The 13,798-nt window shown below is 41.8% G+C and overlaps 1 protein-coding gene across 5 annotated transcripts in view; it reads right to left on the bottom strand.

Annotated features, from left to right (window-relative positions):
- LOC145353875 (receptor-type tyrosine-protein phosphatase T-like) overlaps window positions 1-13,798 on the bottom strand; it is a 1,296,999-nt gene that overhangs the window by 61,228 nt on the left and 1,221,973 nt on the right. For 4 of the 5 annotated variants that reach the window (XM_080204786.1, XM_080204789.1, XM_080204790.1 and 1 more), the window contains one exon: window positions 1,254-1,351. In XM_080204786.1, the coding sequence (XP_080060912.1) occupies window positions 1,254-1,351 (98 nt within the window). The remainder of the gene's footprint in view (window positions 1-1,253; window positions 1,352-13,798) is intronic. The other variant, XM_080204787.1, reaches the window with a different exon arrangement.

Genomic DNA, 13,798 nt, shown 5'->3' with positions numbered 1-13,798 from the left:
GCCAAAGTAAGAACATTAACTACAATTTTAGAATTTGGGAGATGCGAAAAGATGTAATGCAATTTCTTTCTATAATGTTCCAATGCAACATTTCTGCTGAGGCTAATGGGATAGGAATTTGTGTGCCCCCATTTCTACATTCTCTATACCTGAACACTGAAGATTGATGCGCCTCTCAGAAAGGGGATACGTGGAAACTAAGATCATCAAGTCACTATGTTGAATGTATTTGAGAGGTGGCTGGAGATAGCACCTGGGGTGAATGGAATTAAAGGTTATGGGGAGATAGCAGGATTAGGTTATTGGGTTGGACAATCGTAATGAATGGCGGAGCAGGCTCGAAGGGCCAAATGGCCTCTACCCACTCCTATCTTCTCTCTTTCTATCAGTGTCACAGTGGCTCTCAGGTAAGTGGAATCAGGGGATAGGAGGGCAGGAGTGGGGAATGGGTGTTAAGAAGGATAGGAAGCTGAGCAGAGGAGTGGAGGTGGGAGATAGAAGTAGGTGGGCAGTAGAGAATAGGAGGCAGGAGGGGTGGAGAATGGCGTATAGAGTAACTCACGCTTTTTAAAGGTCTGGACATTTGGAGCGCTCTCTCTTCTCTTGACTCAGATTCAGCCAAGTAAATTTTTAAAATATAGCATTTTAGTAGCAAGTAATCCCTTATTTGTATTTGTGCTTTAAGGTATGGATCCCGACGACCTATTTTATTTCCTTTACCAATACACAGCGTCACATTTTTGACCAGAGATGTGCGTGCATTTCCTAAGCAGCAACTTTGGGTCTTTAGTCAGCTGATTTTATAGAACTTAACAGTTTAATTCTCCTGCATTGAAAATCAAACATTTTCAAGTGTGGGCTGAGTTTTATTTTCTTTCTCACTTTACGTGCTTCCCTCACTATGTTCAATTAAGTCTCTAGACCTTGCTACTTAGCTATTGTCGGGTTATTTCTCTCGGGGACTAAATGACAAAATTTAAAGCATTTACATTTCATTATCTAAATTGTTGAGGTAATAGACCACTGTCCTAAGGGAGCAGCATGACATTATTTGAATTTTATTTTACTATTTATTGCACACAATAAAATTCAATGAAGTATTTATTAGCGCAACACAGGAGCCCAGAAACAATGGGATAACACATGATTTCAATCAGCAAGTCTTTAATGTTATCCCACCTCGATTTATGAAGTCTTAACTTTGCTAAAACAAAACTGATAGACACAAAATAAATTTAGAAGGCATGTCATACCCTTCCCACTTCCACCAGATTAGTTACCATGACGATACTGGATGAATTCTCCTGCCATATCACTCTCCAGAAATCTTTAACTGTCTCCTGCATTGGACCTTGAATATAAGGGAAAAAAAAGCAAATGCTTATTGTATACACTTGCATTGGTGTGTGCATATAGATCCACATATAGATAAGGAAACTAGTAATAAACTGCATTGCATGGTAATAAGGCACGCTGCAAATTAACTTGGTTCCCAAAAATGAATGCTAAAAAATTTATTAGTATCACAAGTAGACTTACATTAACACTGCAATGAAGTTAGTGTGAAAATCCTCCAGTGCTAACATTCAGTGCCTGTTCGGGTACACTGAGGGAGAATTTAGTATTGCCAATGCACCTAACCAGGATGTCTTTCAGGCCGTGGGAAGAAACCGGAGCACCCAGAGGAAACCCACGCAGACATGGGGACAACGTGCAAAATCCACACAGACAGTGACCCAAGCTGGGAATCAAACTCGGGTCCCTGGCACTGTGAGGCAGCAGTGCTAACCACTGTGCCACCATAGGCATAAATGTTAATAATTTAGAATCATTTACTTGTTGATTGCAATTGCTTAGAAATCACGTTGACATCACCGATCTGTGGTAATAATCTGAAGCATTTCCGACTGGAACTGCACAGTTTAAGCAGGTGGGTTATATTCAACTGATCCATACCTTAACCTCACTGTCACTCAAAACCTCTTCCATCCACTGGACCATTGTGTGCATCCTTCTCTCTGCATTATCTTGAGTGCCAAGGCCCAGCCATTGGCATTTTGCTCTCTGATTCTCTTCTTTGCTCCTCTCCTTTTATATACAAAAAAGTCCAGAGAATCTCTTCAAATTGAAAGTCATTCTCCTCTTCTAATTCTATCCTAATTCCTGCTTGATATACAAATTTTGGCTTGCCCATACTGAAGCTCCATCACCCACCAACTCCACATCTCCTTGCATCTCCATACAGATTAGTTTGGTGAATTGACCAAGGTGCTGTATTAACCATCTCCTTTGCTGTGCAGCATCATGCCTTTTGACATTTTCTTCTTTCTGCCTTATTACTGGCCTTCCCTTCTCTTCATTCCCTACCTCTGTATTTGCTTAAAACTCACTGTATCTTTCAGGTCATTAGCTGAAAAATTAACTCTTTTTCTCTCTCTACAGATGCTGCCTGATCTGTTGGATTTTTCCAGCATCTATTGCTTTTATTTAAGAGTTCCAGTATTTTGGTTTTGTCCTATTTGTGCGATTTTTGCAGTACAGTAAGGATAGAGGGCCTCTTGCTTTACGCGGATTACTCAGTGTCCTATTTGCTCTCCAGGCCCTTTTAATATTTTGCCTTTTCAATTAACTCTATTTCTCTCAGCAAAAAACACGATGGACTCTATTCAGCAATACTGGATGGCAGAATATTCCATGTTCTAACCTCATTACGTGCACAAAAGCTTTCAAAACCTCTTCTAATTTGTTTTTTAGTCTATTTAAATCCGCAGCCTTTTCACAGAATTCCCACAGTGAGGAAGGAGGCCATTCAACCCATTGAGTCCGTACTACCCATCCCACCCAGGCCCTCCCCTCCACCCTATCCCTATAACCTCATGCATTTCCCATGGCTAATCCCCCTAACCTACACATCTTGGGACAATAAGGGGCAATTTAGCTTGGCCAATGCACCTAACGTATCTTTGGACTGTGGGAGGAAACCAGAGCACTCAGAGGAAAATAGTGGAAACAATCTTATCATCGTTACTTCATTGTAACCTTTTATGAACCTGGAGACATTTATCAAATGCCCTCTTAATTTTGCAGCCACAGTGCACCATGGAAATATGGCTGAATGTGCGAGGTCAGGAGAGAGTTAACGAGCTGTTTGAAATGTGAATCACTGTTCCAAGATGACAGAAGCAGTTATTAACATCATCAGATTTCTGCAAAATCTCAGTGTTATGTACCTCTAAATCTGAATCAATTTTTCCAGTAATTTCTACTTCTCAATATTAGTTGGAGGTAATCAGGGAGAAGTCATTGTATACAGAACTCACTTTCCTATCTCATCATGAATGGGAACAAAAGATATTGGCTAACACTTAATTCATGTATCTGGAGAGTAATTTAATTGAAACAGAAATTCTATCCAAACTATCTTTGTTTTGGTTCCCTCTGGCCCGGACTTGTTATAAAGGCTCATTCATTTGCTGAGAGTTATTCATCTTGGTTTAAAAATGTAGCCCCAGTTTTGCCAGACAGGAATGCAGATTGAAGACTGGGCAAACATACTAAAGCCTGACTGTCTGTTTTTGCGCCCATCTAGTGGAGCTCTCAAAGTTTATTATTTATTAATGTCACAAGTCAGCGTACTCTAACACAGCAATCCCCTGGTGAAATCCCTTAGTTGCCACATTCTGGTGCCTGTTTGGGAACACTGAGGGACAATTTAGCATGGCTAATGCACCTAACCAGCGTGTCTTTCAAAATGTGGGAGGAAACTGGAAATCCATGCTGATACATGAAGAACATGCAGACTCTGCACAGACAGTGATCCAAGCTGGGAATATGAACCCGGGTCCCTGGCGAGTGAGTCAGCGGTGCTAACCACTGTGCTACCGTGCCAATGTTTACTGAAGCAATACAGCTCAGGTTGGCCCTTGTTCTGCAAATGCCCTCTGAGATCATCAAAAACAAAATAGAACGGAAGTGAGACATTGTCTATTCTTTTAATTGAACATAATCTATTCCTCCCCCCACCCCCCAAACTAACTGGACTTTTATTAAATATAAAAGTGCCAAAAGCTTCAGGGACATAAATACTGGGAACTAATGGGCCAAACCTGAAACTGGACTGTAAGGGGTTAATATTCAAAATAGGTCGATATTGGAACCGAGACACTGGGATGTTATCATCTCAAAGACAAAACAGTGGCCATCAGACAACCCAATTAAAGAAACTGGGAGACCACTGGAGCTGATGGCCCTGGATATCAGCCACTATACAACCAAGCATTAAAAACAAAAAGGAGAGATGGACATTATCACACATGTATCAGTTTGAGGAGCAGAGACATTACACCAGAATGGGATCCATTGTTTAGGCTAGGGAAATAATGTCATGATGAATGGTTTGTCTGAACTAAGGCAGGAGCCAGACTAAACGTTGACCTTCCAAACAAGATGGCCATGATCTTCAGGTCACATCATGCTTGCAGCCGATCGTGTTGGGGTGACGTGGGGTCAGAGAGTCACAGTGAAGGGATTAGTGTGTTCCTCACCAGTGGGAACCCCATTGCAATCCCCCCAGCCACTACGCTGGCATGGAATTTGATTCCAACCAGATTAGCATACAAAAATATGTATTTAAACATGCCTAGTCGGTTTGAGGCCAGATTTTCCTTGGTCCCGGGATTCTCCAACCCTCGGACGCAGTGAGAAGCTGGTGAGACTCACCACTAATCTCCACAAAGGGAGCCTAGGCATGATGGCCACACCAGCGGAGCTTGGAAACCACCGAAGCCGCCTAGTAGTCAGGGACATGTTTGGGCAGTGTCCATCTGGCAATGACAACCTGGCAGTGCTACCTGGCACCCAAAATATGGCCCAAACGCCACCCACTACAACTCTTGTGGTGGGTGCGATGGGAGGGTCTTTGCTTCATATCAGTGAACAATGCATAATCCTCCAAATAGGAATGAATAAATGAAATTGGAACCAATAGATGTCAGCCGTGATTCTCCCAGACAAAACAAAAGTTTAAAGTTTATTTATTAGTGTCACAAATACGCTTATGTAAACACGGCAATGAAATTACTGTGAAAATCCCTGAGCTGCTACACTGTGGCACCTATTCGGGTACACTGGGGGAGAATTTAGCATGACCAATGCACCTAACCAGCACGTCTTTTGGAGTGTAGGAGGAAACCGGTGTACCCTGAGGAAACCCACGCAGACTCGGGGAGAACTTATGGACTCTGCACATATAGTGATCCAAGCCTATAATCAAACACGGGTCTCTGGCACTGAGAGGTAGCAGTGCTAACCATGTGTCACCATGCCATCCCCAAATCCCAAAACTAATTGCCTCAGGGGCAGGAAAGCAGCAGTATTTTTCACCTATTTTGTGGGTGTACTTTACCAGAATGAATCTCTGACATTCTGAGCAATACAGAGTGCCATAGAATGATTCATGCTGAAAAGTGGTGGGCTGCTCCCGCCTGAGAGCATAGCGCTGAGCGGGCAACTGCGTATGTGCTGATCTGTCAGCACGGAGATTGGCACATGTGCAGTAGCCCAGACTGCTGGCCTCCTGATCACTGGCCTTTTCTGAAAGCCCACTGGAGTTGACAGAGGACATTGAGGCAAACTGGCACTGCCCACTGGGTACCTTGGCACTGCCCACCAGACACTGGGCAGTAACAGGGGTGTGGGGGCCAGAGAGGATGGGGTATATTGGAGGTGGGGCCTACTGGGGTGTTCATGGGGGAGGAGGAGATGCTGTTGCTCTGCAAGGAGGATCGATGAGAGAGGAGGAAGGGCGATCAGGGCTGGCCATTGGGTGGGTGGGGGGGGGGGTGGGTGTGGATTGGGCCTGATTATTGGGAAGAAGGGGTAGGGGCTGGTTGTTGGGTGGGTAGATCGGGGCTGGCGTGGGGGGGGGAGGAAGTCAGGGCTGGCCCGCTGGGGGGTGGATCTCAGTTTGTCCTGGGGGGGCGTGGATTATGGTAAGGAAGCGATTGGGTGGGGAGGGGGTTTGGGGTCAGGAAGGCCAGCAATCAGGGGTTGCGGGAAAGACCAGTGATTCAAAGGCTGGTGATGGGCAGGCCAGTTTGCATGTGCCAATCTCCATACTGATAGATCAGCACATGCGCAGTGGCCCGCTCAGCGCTATGCTGCCAGCCTCTTGGGGAATAGGCCCCAATCCCTGCTTTTCAGAATGAATCATGTTGAGGCACTCTGTGTTACTCACAGTGTTGAAGATTGATTCAAGCGAGTACACCCAAAAAACAGGCAGGAAATATTCCTTTTTTCCTGACTATTGGGCACTTAGTTTTGTTTTGGGAGAATCCTGGCTGTTGTACGTCAAAACCTGATCAATATTCATTGAAGTTTATAGAATGTAATGTGAAATGAGTCAGATCTTTGAGGAGACTTGACAGACTTTGTTTTCCCTTCTGGGGGTAATCTAGAGAGTGCAAAGGTTCAAATAAGGCGTGTCCCATTTAAGACAAAAGCGAGGAGTGATTTCATCTCTCTGAGGGTTGTTACTGTTTGGAATTCACTACCCCAGAGAGCAGTGCAGGATATGATATTGAATATTTTTAAGGCTGAGTTAGACAGATTGTTGATCTACAGGAATCAGAGGTTATGGTGGGGGAATGGGGTGTTGGGGGTCAGGCTGGTAAGTGGAGTTAAAGCCACAGTTTGATCAACTTGATCTTACTGAGTGGTGGAGCAGGCTTTACTCCTGCTCTTATTTCTTATGTCCTGATGGTATTGTGAGTTGTGAACACTGGAATCTCTCAATGTACACTTTTAACAAGCAAGGTTTCCTTCACGGTTTGGTAGAATTGGCAGTGGGGATAAGGTTTGGGGGTGTAGTTTTTCTTTTATTTATTCATGAAGCATTTATTACCAATTCCTAATTGTCCATGAGCTGAATGATTTGCTAGTCCAATTCAGAGGGCATTTAAGAGTTAACTACAGCATATGTAGGCCAGGCCAGGCAAGTATGACAGATTTCCTTCCCTAAAGGACATCAGTGAACCAGATGGGGTTTTTTTTACAATGATTGACAATGGTTTCATGGTCATCATTAGATTTTTAATTCCAGATTTTTATTGAATTCAAATTCCACCATCTGCCATGCTGGATTCGAATACAGGTCCCCAGAACATTACCCTGGATCTCTGGATTACTAACCCACTGACAATACCACTATGCCATCTCCTCCCCTAATTGGTCAGAAAATTACTCATTGATAACTTTTCAACCAGTTGAAATTTGTGTTCGGGTTAAAAAGTGTAATGAATTGTTCTATTTTAGTAAAAGCTTGTTGCATCATTTTCAAATGACAGCTACCCAAACAGTTAAGATAAGCTAAGCTGAAGTGCTTCTGTTTTAGCTTATTTTAAATTAAATTCACTTTTTAGGAAAGCATAATTACTAATCAGTAATTTAGTAATCAGTATCATAATGATACAGATTACTAATTAGTAATCTGTAAACTGTCTGTGCTTTATATGCTGTGTCTGAGGCCAGAACTCTCCATTCACCTGACGAAGGGACTAGCCCCGAAAGCTAGTGAGTTTACTATCAAATAAATTGATTGGACTCAAACCTGGTGTTGTCAGACTTCTTACTGTGTTTACTCCAGTCCAACGCCGGCATGTCCACATCATGACTAACCACTGTGCCACTGTGCTGCCCTGATTCCATGCTATGCTGTTTGAAGATATTGGTGCACAGTTTATGCACAATATTGTCACACATGCATATATGTGTGATAAATCAAAATACATTACACAAGTTTAAAATAAGATTGCGTTGAGCGACTGGATGCTGAAGAGTGCCTAGATTGAAAAAGGCTTTTGGAAAAGCTACATTGGCTAATTAATCAAAGCTGCCACAGAGGTTCCAAATTATCTTATACATATATGCTCTTAATCCTATCAGCTACGCAGTTGTAGTTTTAGCATATCTATTAATAACGATTATCTTTAATTCTGTTAACAATGTTCTGGTTGAGAATAATGCTTCAGAATACTGATTTCAATGGAGAATCATAATGATAGGATTAGGCTCAGAATATGCAAAGTAACTAACTGTTTGCTCAGTGCCCATGTACCTCGCAAGCGCAATGGTGCAGAAAATGCCACTGTACATTAATAACGCTTTCCTGTGAACTTTCGGACTATGTTGCAGCATATAAAGATATTACACTGCATCAGAGCAGCACCTGCAGTAATGTGTTATTTCTCTGAATCACATAATATTCCCCTAAACTCCAGGCACGCTACATGTAATGTGAGATTTAATGGTTTTTCTTTTTAGCACAATGCAAGTGATTTACAAAATAATGGCACAGCTGGATGCTCTATTACTGTAGCCATATTATCTCCTCCTTAGCTGATTCATTGCCATCATTACAGAAAACTACTGCCCTGCTATTGTTGGAAGATACAAAGAGATTCTTGATCAATACTGTTCTTTCAGCCAGAGTGTGCCTTGAGAAGCAATGAAACTCGGGGGGAAAAAGACATTGGGAAACACACTGGTGCACTGAATTAACAAATTATTCTTTCATCTTGGTAATAAGTTTGAATCCATCCCAGACTAATACCCTGGCAACCCAGTTCCAAGTGGCGGAGGCACCAGCCAAGAGCACAACACTGTCCTCAATGAAACACTGAAATGGTAACCTCAGAAAAACTACCGCAACCTTCTGAAATGGCCAACAGAAGGAGCTGCATTTTGAATCTAGCTGTGTTGCTTTGTACACTTCCTTGAGAAGTAGCTGCTTTATAAGATGATTCCTCCACTTCCAACCAGGGAAAATAGGACTGGACACAGTTCAACAGGAGCTGGGTAAAATGGAGCAGGAGACTATCATTGGACGAAGTGCAGTGGTAATTTAAGGCACTGGATATTGTGGGGGGAGAAGATAAGGTATTGGAGAAGGTGGTGTTGAAAGTAAATATTGGATGAAGCTGAGCAGGAAGCAAGGTTTTAGATAAAGACAAAAATTGGGATTGGATACAGTGAGAGATAGGCTATATATTTGTGCAGCAAACAACATTTCCTCAGGTACAATGAAATAGGGGAATAGGCACGAGACAAAGTGGAGTGAGAGATGGGCCACTGCACAAAGACATGTGAAAACCTGTGGACTGGGCAGCTAAGTGATACATTTCCTATAGTAGGGAGAATAGAAAGATTGCTGGTCATAGAATTCTAACAGTACAGAAGGAGGCCATTTGACCCATTGAGCCTGCACCGACAACAGTCCCACCCAGGCCCTATCTCATAATCCCCTGTATTTATTCTGCGAATCTCCCTGACACCAAAGTGCAATTTATCATGGCCAATCCACCTAACTTGCAAATCTTTGGACTGTGGAGGAAACCAGAGCACCTGGAGGAAACCCATGTAGACATGGGAAGAACATGCAAACTCCACACAAAGTCACCCAAGACCGGAATTGAACAAGGATCCCTGGCACTGTGAGGTGGCAGTGCTAACTGCTGTGCCTCTACGCAGTTCCTTACCTTTTGTATCGCAAACCAATGCATCTCAGTGTGATTCGTCACATGATATGTTCTGATGTCACCAGAGGCATTCCCAGGGTTCTATCTCACTTCCATCATGCCGGAGTTGAAGGGGTTGAGCTATGAGGAGAGGCTGAATAAACTAGGCTTGTACTCGTTAGAGTTTAGAAGAATGAGGGGAGATCTCATTAAGACATATAAGATGATGAATGGGATGGATAGGATAGAGGTGGAGAGACTCTTCCCGCTCAGAAGGGACAGTAGGACTAGGGGGCACAGCCTCAAGATAAAGGGGGGGCGGTTTAGAACGGAGTTGAGGAAGAACTTCTTCACTCAAAGGGTGGTGAATCTCTGGAATTCTCTGCCCGTTGAAGTGGTGGAGGCTACCTCACTAAATATTTTTAAGACGCGGGTTGATGGGTTTTTGATTAGAGAGGGGATTAAGGGTTATGGGGAAAGGGCAGGAATGTGGAACTGAGCCACGACAGATCAACCATGATCTTATTGAATGGTGGGGCAGGCTCGAAGGGCTAGATGGCCTACTCCTGCTCCTATTTCTTTTGTTCTTATGTTCTTAAGTATTCACAGTGTGACCATCTAAACTTATGCTGTTTACTGAAGAACAGGCTAAAGCCCTAAAACATAACAGTAAGGAACAAAACTGGTGATTAACACAAACTAAATTTGGAAGAGAGAAAGAAATAAGAGGGGAGAAAAAGTTAAATAAGTACTATGACCTAAGAATCATTACTATTTTGGTGGGTAAAGGTGGTGCCACAGAAGTGTTTGAGGAAAGTGTGGAAACATGGAAAGCTTATGACGAGAGATTTCAATGTTATCTTGCAGCAAACAGGATACAAGATGAACTTAAAGTAATTACTTTCCTTAGCACAGTGAAGCTGAATGCCTTTACGTTATTGCATCCCAAGAAGTCGGGTGGAAAAACCTATAAAGGAACCACCCAGATTCTTAGCAGTCACTTTTCATCTAAACCACTAATAACTGTTGAGAGATTCAGATTGCATCAATGGAGCTAGGAAGAAAATATAGTGCAATTTATAGCAACATTAAGAAGGTGAGTGAAGAATTGCGAGTTTGGCTCAACTTTTGGTTATGGACTTCAAAATGAAGCAATTCAAAATGATTGCTCATCAAAAGTGCTCTATCACTAAAACTCGCTGTGTCCATAGAATTGGCCACTGAAGAGCTTCTCAAGTTGGAGCTGGAACCAAAACATTTAAGATGGGAACTGACATAAAGAAACCTTTTAAAATGCAACCATGCCATAGATGTGTTCAGATGGGGCACTCTCCACATGACCTTTGGGGCAGAGAAGGTAAATGTAACAGCTGTGGCAAGAAGTGCCACATAACGAAGGTGTGTTGGACATGATAAATCAAAGGGGCACAAAAAAAAAGTCAAGATCTACAAAAAGGGTCCACAAATTTCTGATGAGGATGGAAAATTTCCAAGATGATACTGGAGTGGAAAAGATCCCAGAACTGAAACTAGGTTTCCTATTCATGAAAGGGAATACGCAAAGGTTCTGGGTTTATCCAAAGTTAGACGGAAATGAAATAAGTGATGGAAGAGAGATAGAAATCTCTTGGTGCCTTGGTGATGTCACAGAACATCATGTGACTAATCACACTGAGATGCATTGATTTACCATACATAACATCTTAGAAAATAAGAAATTAAATGGGGCAGAAGGTCAAAGAAATCTAGTGATAAAAGTAAACTAGTCATGAAAAGTGGTAATCTAGGTTAGCAAAGCAAGTACAAATGTTAAGAAAGTACTAGAATTTATTTCCAGGGGTTTAGGTTTCAAAAGTTGTGAGGTTATGTTAAACATGTATGGCACACTGGGCAGGACATTTTTGGAATACTGTGCACGGTCCTGGTCTCCATACTTTCAAGTAGTAGGATTATAGATTGTGCAAAAATCATTTACAAGGTTGGGACCAGAGTTGAAAAATTACAACGAGAAGATATGTGATCTGATAAAAGCCTTTAAAATAGTGAATGTGTCCGTCATGGTGGATGTGGAGAGATTGCTTCAGTTTGTGGAAGAGCCCAAAGCTAGGGTCCATAAATATAAGATAGTTCTAATACATTCAATAAAAGTAAAGGAAAAGAAGGAGATGGAATACTGAATAAAATGCAGTGAGAGAAAAGGCACAGGATAATATGTAGTGAGAAATAGAGCACTGGTTAAATTATAGTGACAGCTGGAGCACTGGGCAGGTTGTCATGAGAGACAAAGCACTGGATAACTTACTCTGAGTGATGGAGCACTGGATAAATTGCAGTGAACGATGGAGCACTGGATAAATTACAATGAGAGATGGAGCACTGAATAAATTACAGTGAATGATGGGGCACTGCATCAATTACAGTGAATGTTGGAGCACTGGATCAATTACAGTGAATGTTGGAGCACTGGATAAATTACAGTGAATGATGGCACTGGATAAATTACAGCGTGATGAAGCACTGGACCAACTGCAGTGAGTGACAGAGTGCTGGATAAATTAGAGCAAGTGATAAAGCACTGGATAAATTACAATGTGATGAAGCAGTGGATAAATTACAGTGAGTGATGGAGCCCTGAATAAATTACAGTGAGAGATGGAGCACTGGATAAATTAAAATGAGTGATGGCACTGGATAAATTACAGTGTGGTGAAGCACTGGACCAATTGCAGTGAGTGATGGAGCACTGGATAAATTAAAGCAAATGATAGAGCATTGGATAAATTACAGTGTAATGAAGCACTGGATAAATTACAGTGAGTGATGGAGCACTGAATAAATTACAGTGAATGATAGAGCAGTGGATAAATTACAGTGAGATACAGAGCACTGGATAAATTACAGTGAGATACAGAGCACTGGATAAATTACAGTGAGATACAGAGCACTGGATAAATTACAGAGAATGATGGAGCACTGGATAAATTACAGTGAGAGATGGAGCACTGGATAAATTACAGTGAGAGATGGAGCACTGGATAAATTACAGTGAGAGATGGAGCACTGGATAAATTACAGTGAGTGATGGAGCACTGGATAAATTACAGAGAGTGATGGAGCACTGGATAAATTACAGAGTGATGGAGCACTGGATAAATTACAGAGAGTGATGGAGCACTGGATAAGGTGCAGTGAGGAATAAGCTGTTAAATAGGATGCAAAATAGTCTACAATCTTCCATTGATCAATATTAATGTGTGAGAAACCAGATGCAGATTTAGTGATAATTCAAAGCCTCAAAAAAAAAAGTTATCCAGGTTTGTTTGATAATTACAGAATGATTAGAGTGGAGAGGGAGGCCATTTTGGTCCCTAATTATCAGCACTTTGGAAGTTGTTGTTGATGATGGTGAGAACTTAAATCTTTCCCCATAATTACTTCAGTTGAGAGAGTTTCTATCCAGTCCTTACTTGGTTATTTACACCCACTGTAGATTACCGTTTTTTCAAGTTGATGTGGTGTATTGGATATCTGTGGGCAGGGGACCAGCACTGGATAAATAGAATGAGAGCCAATACAACAGGAGGCTCGATCCAGAATTTGTATGCAGAAGGGAAGCGCCCGAGTCCTAAATTGCACAACAGTAGTTCACCGAGGCAGCGGTCCAGATAAATCTTAGGTGAGGCAGGGATCTGAAACCTGAAGTCTGCAGATTAGACCAAGGAGGAGAAGATCTGAACATTGTGGATTCATTTGGATATTCAGGGTATCCTTTTGAAGAGGTGAGATGTTAATGTTGCAAACCTGTTACAAAGAAGTGTATGTTTTGGTTTAAGTGCAAATAGCTGTTACTAAATGGGGAAAGGACATTATTATTATTATTGTTACTGTTATTATTATTAAAGCATTATTCTTAAGTTTTCCATCTGTGGGAAAAGGGAAGCCTGAGCCTATGTTCTCATGGCTTATGTGGAAAAAAAACCATGTTAAGGAAATTTACACAATGAATGAGAGTGAATTATAACATAAGGTACCACTTTGGATATGGTCCTGGGGCATGTTTAGGACAGGCCATGTATTCTTTGGGATTTTTAGAAGTAAACATGATTCTGTGTAAAATGTATAAACTCATTACAACTGTCAAAGTTGTCAAAGAACTGTAAAAGCTGTCAAGGGACTTATCTCTGTTGGGTTTTAAATTTGAAAAATGTATGGAGTTTAAAAAATATTAGTGCTTGCTATTTCACTCTGTCTGTTGAAATAAACCCAAAGGCTATCATTATTGTATT

This window comes from Carcharhinus amblyrhynchos, chromosome 16 (genome assembly GCF_965287045.1).
Source record: "Carcharhinus amblyrhynchos chromosome 16, sCarAmb.v2.hapA, whole genome shotgun sequence".
Lineage (NCBI taxonomy): Eukaryota > Metazoa > Chordata > Chondrichthyes > Carcharhiniformes > Carcharhinidae > Carcharhinus > Carcharhinus amblyrhynchos.
Note: the sequence above shows the minus strand (reverse complement) of the source record. Positions and strands in the feature narration are given on the sequence as shown.